Source organism: Tupaia chinensis, unplaced genomic scaffold (genome assembly GCF_000334495.1).
Source record: "Tupaia chinensis unplaced genomic scaffold, TupChi_1.0 Scaffold000028_1, whole genome shotgun sequence".
Classification (NCBI taxonomy): Eukaryota; Metazoa; Chordata; class Mammalia; order Scandentia; family Tupaiidae; genus Tupaia; species Tupaia belangeri.
The window spans coordinates 3,614,079-3,632,675 of record NW_006159458.1 but is presented as its reverse complement, the minus strand read 5'-3'; the positions used below and the strand labels follow the sequence as shown (position 1 = coordinate 3,632,675).

Genomic DNA, 18,597 nt, shown 5'->3' with positions numbered 1-18,597 from the left:
TGGTCTGTGCTGGTGAGGGGCAGGCCTCAAGTGCTTTATTTCTTTCTCTTCCCTGACTCCTCCACTTCTTACCAATGTTCCCTGGTACCATCCCTCAAATAAACGTATTATATTTGAATTCTTGTCTGGGATCTATTCAGTTTATCTGCAAGAATTCAGATTAAGACAAGATACCAAATTGAGATACCCAATCTATAATTTGTTGAAATTTCTTAAAGTGTTTGAAAGGATGTCCTATAATTTCAGGCGGTATACAGTATTCTCCCCTCACATCCCCTCCCGCCTTTAAAAAAAATAGAGAGAAGATTACTCTGGAATCTAGCCCGTGGAGCTAATGGAAACAAGTAGTTTGGCAAGGATCAGGGTTCGTGATCTCATTATTTAGGTAAAGATATAAAGAATTCTTAGGATAAGGGTTTATTTTTATTTTTTAATTGCCAGAGGGTGCATGCACTTGCCAGAGAGAGAAAGAAGAAGAGGGAGGAAGCATCCCCCCACCAGTGGGGCTTGGTCACACCACCACCTTTTCTTCTCCATTTCTTCATCCTCTTGGGATTTGGGCATGCATGTACATGCACCCAGTGTGTTTCTCAAGCTGCCAGGGCCAGGATTTGAACTGTCATTGGCCATGTGGGATCTGGCTCCGTTAACCACTAGGCTATGGGACTGGCCCTGGTTTTATTCATATTAATGGAAACCTTATATTCACATTTATTCCCATTTTAATTTATTTGGGATATCTTGATGTTAAACTGATATAAAAGGAGGAGCCTAGAATGCCTCCAGGTTTCTCTCTTAATTATCTGGATTTTTGGTGGTGACATTAAACAGGTGGGGCGTAAGTGATAAAGACTGGTGTTGAGGTAGAAGGAGATCCGTTTCCTAATCTAAGGCGTCCGCAGACTGTGGAGGGGTAACATCTATGAGGTGTTGAATACTGGGTTCTACTTGTGGCTTTGAGGGCCTAGACTGTTTTCCTGCTTTATTCTCCCGCCACCTCCCCACTGCGGCCTGTGCTCCAGGCCCTTCTAACCACTCTCTCCAGACTCTCAGTTTGCAATGGCCGTTTCCTCTGGTTAGAACACTCTTTTGTACCCTCTTCCTCTGTCTCCAGTCAACTCCTGCTTGAACACCTCCATGACAGAGCACGCACTGTCACCAAATGGCATGGCCTTACTGCTTCAGAAAGTGAGCTCGGGGGCCAGCCTTCCTGGGTTTTAACCCCAGCTCCTCTCTGTGCATGCTGCAACCTCGGCATTAATTCTGACTGTCTTAGGACAATGGGAATAATACAGAATATCTTGTAGGACTACTAAGCTTAGTTACCCACTTCAAGCACTTAAAACAGAGCATGGCACATAAAGTGTTCTATAGATCTTTGCTAGTATCTATCTCTTAAGGCAACCCATATCACCTACTTAAAATTTTTATTCTTAAAGATTTGTTGTGTTAGTGGTCTTATCACGTAGTACCAGTTTACTTACTTATTTAAATAATTATTCATTTTATTTATTATTATTATTTTAATTTGACCAGAGAGAGACAGAGAGAAGGGGGAAAGTGAGAAAGCAAGCTACCAGGTCCAGGAATTGAGCCGCAGTCGGCCATGTGGGAGTCCAGCATCCCAACCATCATACCACCCACCAGTCCCACATAGTGCCAATTTAAAAGCAACTGTTTCAGTCTTTTCTAAATTCAATGATAGATAACAGTCTTAAGTAATTATTATTAGGCTTTTATCCCAATTTTTTTCACCTTTAAATTACATTTTTAAGTGGAGTGCCATATTCTGTATATTACTTTTTTTTTTTTTTTAAAGATCACAGGGTGTGTGTGCATGCCAGAGAGAGAGGGACATTCCCCAATGGGGTTGATCATGCTACAACATTCTTTCCTTCATGCCTTCTTCCTGCCAAGATCCTGGGCATGCCCCCAAGGCAGGGATTGGAACTGTGACCAGCCATGAGAGAGCTGGCTCCTTCCACACAACACTTAATCTCTGCTTTAGGGGGCTGCCCTCTGGCTCTTTATTATCCATTTTTTTTTCAAAGAATTATTTTATTTAGGGGCTAGAGAAGATGGTGGTCTCCACAGGAGTGGAGTAATGTGGCTAGAGGATGTTTCATGTTAGATCCTGAATGCCAGGAAGACTACAGGCACTGTCGTCTCAGGGCAGTCATCTTAGGAGAGGCGTTAAAGTTCCTCATAATTTTTGCTTGTTGGAAGAACTTAAAGAAGGACAAAAAGGAGTAGGCGATGGTACCATTAGCTGGGGCCTTGAAGATGATGAAGACGTGGCACTTACAAGGTGGACAGGCATGATTATTAGGCCACCAAGGACAAATTATGGAACCAGAACATATAGCCTGACAGTAGAATGTGGACCTGAATATCCAGAAGTTCCTTCATCAGTTAGATTTGTAATAAAAATTCATATGAATGGAATAAATAATTCCGGTGGGATGGTGGATGCATGGAGGATACCAGCGTTAGCAAAATGGCAAAACTCTTACAGCATTACAGTTGTCCTTCAAGAAGAGCTACGATTTCTATTGATGTCCAAAGAAAATATGAAGCTTCCAGAGCTACCAGAAGGACAAACATAACAACAATTAATTTTAGAGGCTCTCAAATTTGTCTTAAATCAACAACCTTCTACTCATATAAATGTCTTGATTAAATATCACACTACAAATACCCACACATTAAGAGAATTCCCGCTGGTAAACATGACTGGACAGTTGTAAGAATATATTTAATATATGTACACCCATTATGTTTTCAGGTAACGAGAAAAAGCGCAGCACAATTTTTTTTCTCTTGTTAAGGCACTGTCATTTAGACGTAAGCCTAGAGTACTCAAAATAGAATCCGAGTTTTCAAGATGAAAGCATGATGAGAAGCGTCAGATGGCAGTGGTGTAAGCATGTGTGTTTCTGAAAAGTAAAAAATCTCAAGGAAAAACAAATGGCATACTTGATCCATCTTGCTTTGTGAAAGAGCCGCAGTGGAAATTGTTTAAGGTAGCAGGTACAATGACTATTGTCACAAATTGTGTTAATTTTTGAAGCGGTGTGGGTGCTGACTACTAGTAGTATCAAAAATACATTCGGAATTGCTTTCATACCTGTATTTATAATAAAAAATGTTGGGGGGCATATTGACTAATTTCTGTTAAAAGCCGTTCCTGTGTGTTACATGTAATGGACATGGTAAACATTTGCTTACAGTTTTGTTTAACGAAAAATACATTTAAGTTGAAGTGAAGTCAACAAAAAGGAAATAGGTATATGGATATGTGATTTTGAGATTAAAGTTAGTCTTAAAGTGGAAATAAAATGTGGAATGCATCCTCAGGGGGAGAAGAGAATTATTTTATTCGACTTATTTATTTATTTTTAATTTGACCAGGGGTGGGAGGGAGTGAAAAAGCAAGCTGCCAGGACAGGGATTCGAACCGCAGTCAGCCATGTGGAAGTCCAGCACCTTCAACCACCGTGCCACCAGCCAGCCACTTTATTATCCATTTTTAATGCCTATATTGTATTTCATTGTTTCCTGAAGCATTTCCTGATATTTGAGCATATAGATTACTTTCAATTTTTTATTATTCTGTTTGGACCTACTTGGCAGACTCCTATGAGTTAATTGGTTGGGATTTTTTTCTGAAAAGTGATATTTTTGAGTCAGATTTTATTTTTATTCCTTTTATTATCCATTGCTCTGAATGTCCTCTAAAATGTTTCCATAATCTATTATAAATTATATATATGTGTGTGTGTGTATATATATATATATATCAACCATTATAAGTGTTTGCATAAGAAATTTAATGTATACATAAAGTTCTTTTAAACTTTCAATATGAATTATAGCAAAATTTAATGTGCCAAATATAATGTCACAAGGGGCATGAAGTTTAATTTTTTTTTTTTTGGAAAGGTTTTTGCTATAGGGCGTGTGTACTTGCCAGAAAGACAGAGAGACAGAGAGATAGAAAGTGAGAAATCACCCCTCAGGGGGGATGGCCATGCCACAATCCCTTCTCATCCATTCTCCTCTCAGGATCTTGGGCATGCACACACCCTCTCTCCCACTGTGAGTTTAAGCCATCGGGTCTGGGACTTGAACCTCAGTCGACTACATGGGAGTCCGGCGACATAGCCATTGCGCCAACTGCTGGTCCCAGAAGTTTAACTTTTTTTTTTTTAAAAAAGAATTATTATATTGGGGCTGACAGGTGGTGTGGAGGTTAAGGGCGCTGAACTCCCACGTGGCCAACTGTGGTTCAAGTCCTGGAACTGGTGGCTTTCTCACTCTCACACTCCTCTCTCTCTCTCTCTCTCTCTACTTATAAATAAATAAATTAAATAATTATTTCTTAATAATTATTTATTTTATTATTTTATTTATTTATTTAATTTGACCAGAGAGGGGCAGAGTGAGAAAGAGAGGGAAAGTGATACAGCAAGCTGCCAGGTCTGGAACTCGAACCACAGTTGGCCATGTGGGAGTCTAGCGCTCTTCACAATCATGCCATCTATCCACCTTGAAGTTTAGCTTTTTATAACAGATACAAATTACTACAATTTAAAAAAAATCTAGAACACACGTTAAACTATCGATCTACTTATTTCTATATTAAATCAGTGTCTGAGCTTTTTGATGTAGAGACTATAATTTAGTTTCTAAGAAAAATAACCTATTAAGAATAAAGTCATTAAATAAGATTGATGATTTCTTTGTAATGCAGTCCTATTCCAATTTCACAGCTTAGCTTAATTTAAAGAACATTTCATATTACAATTATAGCTATTATAAATGTCAATATAAGAAATTTAAGAATTTATTTAACAATGATCCAAATGCCTCTTTTAACAATTTTTGAATTAGATCATAGAAAATTCTGTACTGTCCACTGCACTGGTTACTTGAGAAGCTGGCCTCCGAATGTTGTTGGGATGGAAGAAGAAAGAGACAGTAAGAAAGACAATGGGAATTTTACCTGCCTCGTTGCCATTGGAAGATTACATCCATCTGTTGTCCCCCGGAAGAGTGGAGAGATTAAAGTGAAGCCAACAGAATTTATAACCCGGTTTGCAGTGAATGGAAAGTTTGTCTACGTAGATCAAAGGTAAACATTTAGATGCTGTTACGATGAGATTCAGTGGGATATTTGAGGCTATTAAAGACCTGGCTCAGTAGTCCCACTGGTTTTTTTTTTTTAAGCTTCAGAACAGGCAATACAGTTTAAACAAAATAAGGACATGGATGTGCTGGTGAATTTTTCCAAGTTAAAATGTAAACTTGGAATACTAATTCTTTGCCAGTGTACAGAAACTGGGCATGGTCTGTGGCCACAGTTTTACTGGTGAATGGTCCTGAGAGCAGGCCCTGGCTTGAGTGTGTGACCTCCTGCAGCTTAGACAGGGCCTAGGACAGCCAAAGGGAGCCCAGGGATGCACATGGGCTCCTCACTGCCCTTCTATCTTGGTCATGTGTCAACCTACAGTATTGTGGAAGGGAGTATATGTATCCTAGCCACTTTTTTTTTTTTTTTTTTGAGAGGTTTTTGCTGTAGGACGCATGCACCCGCCAGAAAGCGAGAGAGAGAGATAGAAAGTGAGAAATCACCCCCCAGGGGGGATGGGCCACACCACAGTCCCTTCTCCATTTACCTCTTGGGATCCTGGGGATGCATGCACACATGCCTGCCATGAGTTTAAGCCACTGGGTCTGGGATTCCAACCATGGTCAACTACATGGGAGTCCAGTGACATAGCCATTACGCCATCTTCTGGTCCCATCTACTTTTTTTTTTTTACATAGCAAAACAGAGACTTTATTAAAAAGAGGGGAGGAAAAATAGAGCTCCCAAAAAGAGAGGGGTCCTGGAAAATGGGTTGCCTCCTATCCACTCTTAAGTTTATTTTCAATTTTAAAACCAGGGCAACAGCAATTTTAGGATATCTGCCTCAAGAACTTTTGGGAACTTCTTGTTATGAATATTTTCATCAAGATGACCATAGTAATTTGACTGACAAGCACAAAGCAGGTAGGTATGCACTGAGTGGATACTTTATTGGTAAATTTTAATTACATCTTCAACTCTTAATTTCTCGTTCCCATGAAAACTGAAACTTGAGTTAATCTTCAAGTGTGTAAAGTGGTAGATAGTTTTGCTGATTATTATCTTTTCTTGTTAAGTTCTACAGAGTAAGGAGAAAATATGCACAGATTCATATAAATTCAGAGCGAAAGACGGATCTTTTGTAACTTTAAGAAGCCAGTGGTTTAGTTTTATAAATCCATGGACCAAAGAACTGGAATATATTGTGTCTGTGAACACTTTAGTTGTGTAAGTAATTTTTCATATTATTGAGACCTTTGTATTAATCTCAGATGAGTATCTTCACTTTTCTCATCTTGCTAAGCCATTAAAACTATAATATATGATCCTCTAGCCTTAACCTAAATAGATATTTTGAATAATTCATTTACTGTCTGTTGGCATTAGTTGTCAGAATTAAAGAAGTTTTTCCTTTTGTAATATATTCTTGCTCAGTTGGTGTAATATGTATGTGTAAAGGCTTTTATTCAAGTCTTCTTCCTACCCTTCATGGCCTTACTCTCATACATGATATAGATAGAGCTTTTTTCATCGTAAAAAATTGTTTTATCTATGCCATCATTTTTGCGTCATCCCTTTTTCTCTCTCTCAATTGCCAGAGGACCCATGTACTTCCTAGAGAGAGAGAGTGAGCGAGAGAGCACACACCCCTCAATGGGGCATGGTCACACCACAATCCTTTCTCCTCCATTTCTTCATCTTGTCAGGATTTGGGGCATACACACACATGCACCTGGCCTACTTTTCAAAGCACTGGAGCCAGGATGAACCACGGTCAGCCACGTGAGACCCAGCTCCTCCCTTAACCTGTAGGTCCCAGGGCCCGCCTTGTATACCTCTCCTAAGCCTTATTGAACAGGGCATGCACAGCACAAAGGTGCTTGGCAGAAAGGTGAGCAGAGATCCAGCCTAAGTGTTGCTTGGCAGACCCTCATCCATGACTGTCAGCCTGAAGAGCCAACTTTTCCTGAATTGCACAAATACTAGCTTGGCTCTGTTCTAAGTTTATTGTTTTTCTTTACGTTTTTCTGTGACATTTCTTTAGGATTTCATCAAGCCAATTCTGCTTCCTCACCTATAATATTAGTTCCAAAGAAAAAGATGAAGAAAAAGAATCAAGTTTAGGGAACCAGCAGTTAGCGTAATGGCTATGTCGCTGGACTCCCACGTAGTCGACCGCGGTTCGCGTCCCAGACCCTGTGGCTTAAAACTCACGCCGGGCGCGTGTGTGTGCGTGCCCAAGATCCCACGAGGAGAATGGAGGAGAAGGGATTGCGGCGTGACCATCCCCCCTGGGGGGTGATTTCTCGCTTTCTGTCTCTATGTCTCTCTCTGTCTGTCTGGCGAGCACATGCGCCCTATAGTGAAAATCTCTCCAAGAAAAAAAAAAAAAAAACAGAATCAAGTTTAATACCTCCAATACTCACTGTCACCCATCCCAATAATCCTTGGCTCCTCATCATTAGTAAATGAACTGGGAATTTTTACTATAAGAACAGGTACTTATAGGTTAATAGAGCATTTAGTAAATGCTTGGCACATCAATACCTTGATCTCTACTGGTAATATTAATATGTGTCTATATGACATAAATGGCAGAAGAGTTGACAGTTCAAATACACAGAGCTTAATGTAATTGCTTTAACAACTTCTTCCACCTTGGGGGGAAAATTCACTTAATGGTATTTCTTCATTCTAGGGGGCATAGTGAGACTGGAGAAGCATCATTATTTCCTTGCAGCTCTCAATCATCAGAAGGTACGTGTAGTTTTAGATGATGGAAAACATTATTACTAAATTATTTTAATTTGCTAGAGGGTACATGCGCTTTGTCAGAGAATGAGAGAGAGAAAGAAAGTAAGAAAGCACCGTCCATGAAGCATGTCACGAGCAATCCCGTTACCACCTTTGGGGATTTCAGGCACACATGCACATGTGCCTGTCATATTTTTCAAGTCACTGGGTCTGGGACTCAAACCCAACAGTTGACCATGTGGGATCTAGCTACCTTAACCACCAATCACAGACTGGCCCGAGACATATTATTAACACTATTATTTAACTATAATTATGAAGTTATCTTTTTCTGTCTTGTAGAGGGAAGAATTTTAAGGTGAAGTTGAAAAGACTTTTATAGCTTAGGTTTTGAGAATTCAAACTTTGGTTCAGAAGAAAGATTAAATTAAAAGGGAAACATCTTATTTGAAACTCCACCATATCCCCCTCACAATTCTCATAGCACTTTGCTCACATTTATGTTATAATCTTACATCATAACTTTACAAAGAAGTTTTATCTTTATTCATGATACAGCAGCATGTGCATATGAATGTGAGAGAGAGTGAGAGAAAGAGAGGAACACCCTTCACATGGTCCCACCATGCTGTAATCCCCTTCCTTCAGTCCCCCAGCTACAGATCCTGGGCACTCTTGCATGCCTGGCATGGTTCAGGCTGGCTAGACCAGACATTGAAACTGTGGCCACCACGTGGGATCCAGTTTCTCTGGAGTACTGTGTTACCACTACACCATGAAACCGACCCTGTAACTTAATTAACTATTCACTCTATTGGATTCCCAATATCCTGTGTGTTCAAGAACAGCATTGGCGTTTTCTACTCCTAGCAGCTAGTATTGTTCCTCATCCATTGTGGCACTCACTAAATAGCTGTTAGAAGAATGTTAGGAGGAGCGTTTGTTTATCTGTGTTAGTTGTTCACCACAGGAATGTATTAATGTATGATTTGTATAAATAAAATGAAGGAAATATTAAAAACAAAGTAGCAAAGGCCACAGGTGGCATGGAGATCAAGGCAGCTTGATCCCACATAGCCAACTCTATGATTCAAGCCCTAGACCCAGTAGTTTGAAAATCATACTGGATGCATGTGTGCACTTGCTAAAAATACTGAGAAGCGAATGGAGGAGAAGGGATTGTGGCATGGCCATGCCCCAAGGGAGTGATTTCTTATTCCCCCCTTGTCTCTGTCTCTCTCCAGTAAGCACATATGCTCTATAGCTGCCTCGGTCTGGAGGCAAAGAGATGTGGTGCTCCCAGGGGAAGCAGGCTGTGGATTGAGAAGGGACAGACTGAGAAAAGCAGGGGCCAGGCATACCGGGCGTCTCTGAGGAAGAGCGCCGCAGCCAGCAGCCGTTCTGTGCTTATTCTTTTATAGGGGAGGTAAAGCTGCGCACTTTCTATGTTGACTACAGCTGTGGAGTATCTAAACAAGTCTCTTCTGGCCTTCTCTGGTATTCTCTCTTTACTGCCCAGCAGTAGATTGTGTCTTTGTTAGAGCTTTTGCTTGCCCTGCAGCATCAGAGCAAAGACTAGAACTACTTTAAGGTGCTCCCTGCATATAGCAAAACCTTAGAAAACAAACAAGCAAACAGAAGACATTTCCCTAGCCTTAATGTGAAGATTAAAGTGGGGAAGGACTGAACTCAAGGGTTACGGGTCATGCTTATGCCCTTAGGGATGTCCTACCCGTTTGATTCACAGCGTTCTTCGTAAGTATGTGAGTTACATCTGCAGTGAAAGGATGAATGTTTTCCAACATTTTAGGACGCAGCTACTCTTTCCTCAGGAGAGAACTAGGAAATTATTCAAATTGAAAGAATGATGTTAACTATCGTTATATAGTTTTTTTAAGTTCTCAGTTGAGCTTTTTCTTTTTTATTGTTTAGAATCCTCCAGACAGTCTTGTATTAGTGTGCCTGGAATGTCAACTGGAACAGTGCTTGGTGCTGGTAGTATTGGAACTGATATTGCAAATGAAGTTTTGGATTTACAAAGGTAATGTTTTATTGCTGCAAATATTTTCATAAGTAAAATTACATTTACAAAGCCAATAAACAAAAATTAGTAATTTTCCCATATGCCAACAATAACCAGTTTAACATTATAATAGAAGAGTAATTACCTTTACACTGGCAACAAAAAAGAGGAAATATCTAAGTAGCAATTTTTTTTGGTAAATATAAAGACCTGGGGGCGGGGGAGGGGAGAAGACTTTAAAAATGTGCAAAGGAACATAAAAGATGTCTTGAGTGCTTTTGGTGATAGAAACTGTTTTTTAGTGGGAAAAAAATCAATATTATAGGATGCTATTTTCCTTAAACTAACTTGTGAATTCAGTCAAAATACCACTGTGCATTTGATTTTTGGAATCTGACAAATGATATACATACAAAAATGTCTAGAAAGCTTATAAAATTTAGAGTGATAAAGTGAGACTAGGTCTATCAGATTTAAAACATGTAAAAAAATCTACAGCCACTGCCTGCAAGCAACCACTGCAGGAATACATGCTCGGTATGAATTTCAAGCCACTGGATCTGGGACTTGAACCATGGTTAATCATGTGAGAAAATAGTGATGTACCCACTCCGCCATCCGCTGGCCCCTTTTCTTGCTGTTCTAATTCCTTGAGACTCATGTGATCTGATTTGCACTTCCCTAGTGATTAGTGATGTTGAATATCTTTTTTTTTAAATTTATTTAATTCCATTTGTTGTTGTTATTTCTTTCTAAATTTGACCAGAGAGAGAAAGGGAAAGTGAGAAAGCAATCCAACAGGTCTGGGACTCAAACCATGGTCGGCCATTTGGGAATCCAGCACCTTGAACCACCATGCCACCAGCCAGTCACAGTGTTGAATATCTTTTAATATGCTGATACGCCATTTGTATATCTGTTTTGGAGAAGTGTCTCTTTAAATCCTTACCTATTTTTTAATTGGATTGTTTGTTGTCATAGTTGAGTTGTAGACATACTTTATATATTCTGTACATTAACCCCCTTCAAATATGTGATAGGCAGATGTTTTCTCACAATCCATGGGTTTTCCTTTTTACTCTGATACACAGAAGTTTTTAACTTTTGTGTAGTCTGGTTTATCTTCTTTTGTTGTTTTTCAATTTTGTTGCTTGTGCTTTTGATATCTCATCCAAGAAATTGTTGACAAATCCAATGTCATGAGGATTTTTCACTATGTTGTCTTCTTTTTCTTTTTTAAAAATTATTTATTTAATTTTTATTTATTCATTGATTTATTTTAATTTGATCAGAGAGAGACAGAAAGAGAGAGAGGAAGTGAAAAAGCAAGCCACTATGTCCAGGACTCAAACTGTAGTCAGCTATGTGGGAACGTCCAGCATCTTAACTACCACCTCACCTGCTGGTCCCATTGTCTTCTTTTTATAATGTTAGTTTTTATTATTTTAGGTCTATAATTTAGTCTTACCAATTTTGAGCTCATTGTCTGCATATGGTGTAAGGTAAGGGTTCAACTTCCTTCTTTTGCATAGATAACCAGTGTTCCTGCAACATTGGTTGAAATAAGTATTTGTTTCCCCATTAAATGTTCTTGGCCCTCTTGTTGAAAATCATTTGACCATATGTACTGCAAAGACATTTTAAGAGAAGTAGAAATAGGGAACCAGCAGTTAGCTTAATAGCTATGTCGCTGGACTCCCACGTAGTCAACCGCGGTTCGTGTCCCGGACCCGGTGGCTTAAAACTCACGCCGGGCGCGTGTGCGTGCGTGCCCAAGATCCCGAGAGGAGAATGGAGGAGAAGGGATTGCGGCATGACCATCCCCCCTGGGGGGTGATTTCTCGCTTTCTGTCTCTCTGTCTCTCTCTGTCTGTCTGGCGAACACACGTGCCCTATAGCGAAAAAAAAAAAAACTCTCAAAAAAAAAAGAGAAGTAGAAATGGAGCCACACGTTTACTCTTGGGTACCATTTTTCTCTATGGAGGCACCTCAGGTAATGGAGATGGGCGGGAAAGAAATGGTGTTTTTAGAGACCAAGGAGATTCAGATGGGAGAGGAGCTGAGTTGGTGAGCAGTCAAGTAATAGAGACTTAAAGAGCAGGTTTATGCCCAAGGCACTAATAATGAAGAAACTGTGAGTCAGAATATTGGTATGGTAGGGAAGAACATGTGAGGAGAGAGAGTTTTTGTCATTAATTCAAGTCTAAATGAGCAAGTAATGATTTAAAAACATGGATCAGGGGCCAGCAGGTAGCGTAATGGCTATGTCGCTGGACTCCCATGTGGTCGACCGCGGTTCACGTCCTGGACCCGGTGGCTTAAAACGCATGTCGGGCACGTGTGCATGCGTGTCTAAGATCCCAAGAGGAGAATGGAGGAGAAGGGATTGCGGCGTTCCCATCCCTCCTGGGGGGTGATTTCTCGCTTTCTGTCTCTCTGTCTCTCTCTGTCTGTCTGGAGAGTGCACGTGCCCTATAGCAAAAACCTCTCCAAAAATAAAATAAAAACATGAATCAGGAGTGGCATCAGGAAGTGGTAAAATAGTACCTCTAGTGTTCTTCCTCTTGCAAAAAGGCCAATTCATATAACTATCTACATATGAAGAAGAACCCAGGTGAGAGATTACGGCATCTGGGTGCAGCACAGAAATATAAAAAGGTGGACTGAAGAGTATAGGAAGGATAGTTTTACATCACCAGTGTCACTGCTCCCTCAAGCACAGATAACAGCACAGAGGGCAATACCTTCCACGTTAAGGAAGGAGAATGAAGTGTGCACCTGACTTTGCCATGAGCATCAGGCTAACCCCCAGTGAAAGCTGGTGCGACACTGGCTCCTGTGACCCTAAGCTCTAGACTGCCACCACAGACTGAGCCTGTAGGCCCATTCTAATAACAGGCCAACCTTTGTGTCCCTAAGTTCCTATGGGAGACTAAGGCAGGCCTCCATAAAGTCAGACTCTAGCCCAACTCTGCAGACCCAGGTTCTAGTGAACCCATAAATAAGTACTGGCACCAGACAGGCCCATGGCCCAAGGTTTCAGGACTGCCTGTGTGGACCAAAGCTCTCGGACTGATCCTATAGACTCAGGCTCGTTCCAACGCTATGTCAGCCTGGCCTCTGTAGATTTAGGCTCCAGACCCTTCCCCATTGACCCACACACTAAGTCCATATGAGCACCAGACTGGTTCCCATGGACCCAGACTCAAGGCCTACCCCAGCACTAGGTCAGCCTCCATGGTTCCAGGCTTTAGGCCATCCCCTGTGGTTCCAAGTGCCAGGCCTGCCCACCTGCTGACCTAAGCACTGCGTCAGCCGGTTCAAGGACTCCAACAGCAAGCTCGCCTATGGGCCCCACTAGATCTCCCTCTTCTCAAATCTCAGAACTGAATATTGAAGGACATTCCTTGCCAAAGCCATCCGTTAAAGCCTGGAATCTGTATCTGCTTCTTTACATGTGCAGATACCAATACAAGGCCATAAAGATCACGGATGACAGGGGAACATACTGACTCTAAAAGAACAAAAGAAAGCACCATAACTGTCTAAAGAAATGGAGATCTATATGCCTGATTAAGAATAAAAAATAGGGGCGGGGCCAGCAGATGGCGTGGGTTAAGGCGCTGGACACTCACTCCCACATGGCTGACCACGGTTCGTGTCTTGGACCTGACAGCTTGCTTTCTTGCTTCTTCTCTCTCTGTCTCTCTCGTGTCAAATTAAAATAAATGAATGAATAAATAATTCTTTAGGAAAAAATAAAAGAATTCAAAATAGGGACAAGCAGGTAGCATGGTGTTTGGGGCACTGGACTCCCGCATGGCTGACCACAGTTCAAGTTCTGGACATGGAGACTTGCTTTCTCACTCTCTCAATCTGTCTCTCTGGTGAACACATGTGCCCTGTAGCAAATTTTAAAAATAATAATGATAAAATAAATAGTCCTAAAAAATGAAAAGGAATTCAGAATAGGCCCCCAGCACCTTCCTTCTGGCCCTGGACTGTGTACCTGAACCGTCTTCCTTGGCTGGTACCTGTGCTACCTGCACCTATCACACAGATGTGTGGCTGCTACCTCATATCTAGCCCCCGGCTTAGCCCCCAGCTGCATCTGGACCAGTCAGGGGAACATGGCAGTGACTCAGGGAAGTACCTATAGCTGTTCATTGCAGCAGCCCCAGGTGCCCAGGCTGTGGCCACTGCCTGCCAGCAACCCCTACAGGAAAAGGAATCAGGTCGGACCTTAAGGAGCCAGGATGGAATGGGCAGGAACTTCTAGATTGCATGGCTTCTACCTGAGAAAATAAAAATGAAATCCTCCTCTATAACTCTGAACCTTGGAAAACCACCATGTATCCTATCAGTCCCACCCATAGACGAACAAGGAAACTGGCACGAGGCTAACACACATTGCAGGAAAGTTGAAGAGCAAGCAGCTTCAGAAAAATATGTTGGACCTCCCACCTCACCCTCACCTCAAGCTGGCAAGAGAGCTACACCTTCATGCATTCCAACAAACAGGTAGAACTCTGTCTACAGGTTTCCACAACCTGGAAGGAGCGAAAGATTCAAAAGAGAGCACCCCCAGCGCCAACATGGACTGATAAATTTGGACACTACCCCTGTCTGGCAGGGAAGGAAGGCCTACACTCTCCCTTCAGTTAGTCTCAAGTCTGGGGGAGCAGTTACCAATTCAGCTGATGCCATCAACAGCACGGTTCCTCTAAACCTTCACTGAACTGCATCACGAACCCGCTACACAAGCTCTGTTCTGATCGGGAAGGACATGACTTTCATTGGCAATAACCACACACCTACAAAAAAATAAAGATAAGATACCTAGGAGTAAACCTAACCAAAGAAGTGCAAGACTTTTACAAGGAAAACTACGAAAAACTGAAAAAAGAAATTGAGCATAACACACAAAAGTAAAAAAATTCCATGTTCCTGATAGGAAGAATTAATAAAATCAAAATGTTAATTCTGTCCAAACTGATTTATAAATTCAATGCAATTCCAGTCAAATGGCCAGAGGTACTCTGCAGAAATAAAAAAAATTCAATCAAATTTGTCTGAGATTGGGACCAGCAGGTGGCGTGGTAGTTAAGGCACTGGACATCCCACATGGCCGACCACAGTTCAAGTCCTAGACCTGGTGGCTTTTCTCTCTCTCTCTCTCTGGTCAAATTAAAATAAATAAGTGAATAAATAAAATTAAATAATTACTTTTTAAAATGTGTCTGTGACCATTAAAGATCCTATATTTTGGCCATTCATATGTCTTCCAGTAGTACTGTGCAAAAAGAATAAAATAGAAAACATCTTACTATCTGACCTCATAATATTACAAAGCTATGACAAGGAAACAGCTTGGTATTGGCCCCAAAACAGACACATGGCCAGTGGAACAGAAGAGATAATTCAAAAATAAACCCCAAAATGTACAGCCAACTGATTTTTGACAAAGGTCATAAGACAATCCAGTGGGGAAAAGAAAATCTCTTCAATAAATTGTATTAGAAAAACTGGGTATCCGCCTGCAGAAAAATGAAACTGGACCCCTATATCTCTCCATAAACAAAAATCTACTCAAAATAGATCAAAGACTTAGACATAAATCCTCAAACTATAAAACTACTGGTGGAAAACACAGGAGAAGCTGTTTTTGTGTTTTAGGTTTTTTCCATAGGGCACCTGCACTTGTCAGGAAGAAATAGAGGGAAAGTGAGAAATCATCTCCCCACCCCAGTGGGGATGGCCGTGCTGCAATCCCTTCTCCTCTATTTTCCTGTCATCTCTTAAATAAGATCCCTAAAGTCAGACAACAATCTCAGAATAGATAAATGGGACTACATCAGGCTATAAAGCTTCTGCACAGTTCAAGTCCTGGACCTGGTAGCTTGCCTTCTTACTTCTCCTTCCTTCTCTCTCACTCTCTCTTTCTCTCTCTGGTCAAATTTTTAAAAATAAATGAATAAAATAATTCTTTAAAAAAAAAAAAAAAGAAAAGAAATTGCTATACAGAAGAAAAAGAATATGATAAGCCAATATTCCTAATGAACGTAGATGAAAACATTATTAACAAAATACTAGGAAACTAAGTTCCAGAGCACATTAAAAGGATCGTACACCATGATCAAGTAGGATTTATCCTTAGGATATAAGGGTGGTTCAGCATACACAAATCTTTTTTTTTTTTTTTGAGAGGTTTTTGCTATAGGACACGTGCACTCACCAGATAGAGAGACAGACAGAAAGCGAAAAATCACCCCCGAAAGGGGACGACCACGCCGTAATCCCCCTTCTCCTCCATTCTCCTCTCGGGATTTTGGGCATGCACCATGCACACACACGTGCCCGGCGTGAGTTTAAGCCACCAGGTCCAGGACTTGAACCGCGGTCGACTATGTAGGAGTCCAGCGACAGCCATTACGCTAACTGCTGGTACACAAATCAATACTGTGATATACCACAGTAATAGAAGAAAGGATAAAAACTTGTAAAAATATCTCATTAGAGGAAGAAAAGGCATTTGAGGGACCAGCAGTTAGCGTAATGGCTATGTCGCAGGACTCCCACATAGTCGACCGCGGTTCACATCCCAGACCCGGTGGCTTAAAACTCACTCCAGGCGCGTGTGTGTGCATGCCCAAGATCCCGAGAGGAGAATGGAGGAGAAGGAATTGCGGTGTGGCCATCCCCCCTGGGTGGTGATTTCTCGCTTTCTGTCTCTCTGTCTCTCTCTGTCTGGTGAGCGCACGTGGCCTAAAGCAGAAACCTCTCAAAAAAGAAAAAGAAAAGGCACTTTACAAAATTCAACATCTTTTTTATGACAAGAACTCTCAACAAACTAGGTATAGAAGGAATGTATCTGAACATAATGAAAGGCCACATATGAAAAGCCTGCAGCTAAACATCATATTGAGCAGCGATCATCTGAAGACTTTTCCTCTAAGATGAGGAAAGGGATAAAGATGCTCACGCTGACCACTTCTATTCAGTGTAGAACTGAAGTCCTGGCTGGAGCAGTTAGACATGAAAACGATATTAAAGGCATACAAATTAGAAAGGAAGAAATAAATTTGTCTCTATTTACAAGTAACATGGTCTTATGTAGAGAAAACCAGAGAGACTTCACAAAAATTTTGTTAGAATAAAGTAATTCAGTAAAGTTGCAGGTACAAAATTAGCATACAAAAATCAGTAACATTTTTATACACCGACAATGAACTATTTGAAAAAGAAATCAGGAAAACAGTCCCATTCACAATAGCTACCAAAAAAAAAAAATGCTTAAGAATAAGTTAGAGGGACCAGCAGTTGGCATAATGGCTGTGTTGCTGGACTCCCATGTAGTCGACTGCAGTTCGAGTCCCGGACCTGGTGGCTTAAACTCACACCAGGTGTGCGTGCGTGCATGAGTGCATGCCCAAGATCCTGAGAGGAGAATGGAGGAGAAGGGATTGCAGCATGGCCATCCCCCAGGGGGGTGATTTCTCGCTTTCTGTCTCTCTCTGTCTTTCTGGCAAGCACACGCACCCTATAGCAAAAACCTTTCCAAAAAAAGTTAGAGCAAGGACGTAAGAGATTTGTACACTGGGAAAATGTAAAAGTTTCGATAAAAGTAATTGAAAGCAGTATTTATAAATTAGAAGAATTAATATTGTTTAAATCATGCCACCCAAAGCAACTAAAGATTCAATTGATACATGTTAAATTTCAATGACATTTTCCCACAGGATCAAAAAAACAAACCCTAAAACTTATATAGGAATTACCAAAGAGCCTGAATAATCACAGCAATCTTGAGCAAAAGGAAGAAAGCCAACTGCATTACACTTCTTTTTGAAATCTACTATAAAACTACGGTAATCAAAACCATATTCTGCTAGCATAAAACAAACACATGGGCCAATGGAACAGAATAGAGCCCAGAAATAGATCCATTTATTATGATCAGTTGACTTTCAACAAAGATGCTGAGAGCACACAATGAGGGAAGGGCAATGTCTTTAATAAATGGTACTGGGAAAACTGGATACCCACATGCAGAAGAATGAAATTAGACCCTCATCTCACACTGTCTATTAAAATCAACTCAAAGTGGATCCGACACCTAAAAAGTTAGATGTGAAACTAAAACTACTAGAATGAAATGTTCAGGGCAAGCTCCGTGACACTAGTCTGGGCAATGATTTTTAGACAGTGTTCTAAAAGCACAAACGGCAAAAGCAAACACAGACGAATGGTGTTATGCCTGACTATTGTTAATGAAAGGCTTTACAGAAGTAATCAATTAACTGAAGAGATGACTTACGGAAGAGTATATTTACAAACTGAATCTCTTTTTTTTTGGAGAGGTTTTTGCTATAGGGCACGTGCGCTCGCCAGACAGACAGAGAGAGAGAGAGATAGAAAGCGAGAAATCACCCCCCAGAGGGGATGGTCATGCCGCAATCCCTTCTCCTCCATTCTCCTCTTGGTATCTTGGGCACGCACGCACACGCGCCCGGTGTGAGTTTAAGCCACCGGGTCCAGGACTCAAACTGTGGTCGACTACGTGGGAGTCCAGCGACATAGCCATTAAACTAACTGCTGGTCCCTACAAACTGTATCTCTTCTTTTTTTTTTTTTTTTTTTTTTTGAGAGATTTTCACTGTAGGGCGCGTGCGCTCGCCAGACAGACAGA

General features: G+C 41.0%; 1 protein-coding gene across 5 annotated transcripts in view; it reads left to right on the top strand.

Moving 5' to 3' along the window:
- BMAL2 (basic helix-loop-helix ARNT like 2) overlaps nucleotides 1-18,597 on the top strand; it is an 80,102-nt gene that overhangs the window by 49,879 nt on the left and 11,626 nt on the right. For all 5 annotated transcript variants that reach the window (XM_014587204.2, XM_014587199.2, XM_014587197.2 and 2 more), the window contains 5 exons: nucleotides 4,894-5,134; nucleotides 5,949-6,055; nucleotides 6,208-6,358; nucleotides 7,830-7,888; nucleotides 9,818-9,926. In XM_014587204.2, coding sequence (XP_014442690.1) covers nucleotides 4,894-5,134; nucleotides 5,949-6,055; nucleotides 6,208-6,358; nucleotides 7,830-7,888; nucleotides 9,818-9,926 — 667 coding nt within the window. The remainder of the gene's footprint in view (nucleotides 1-4,893; nucleotides 5,135-5,948; nucleotides 6,056-6,207; nucleotides 6,359-7,829; nucleotides 7,889-9,817; nucleotides 9,927-18,597) is intronic.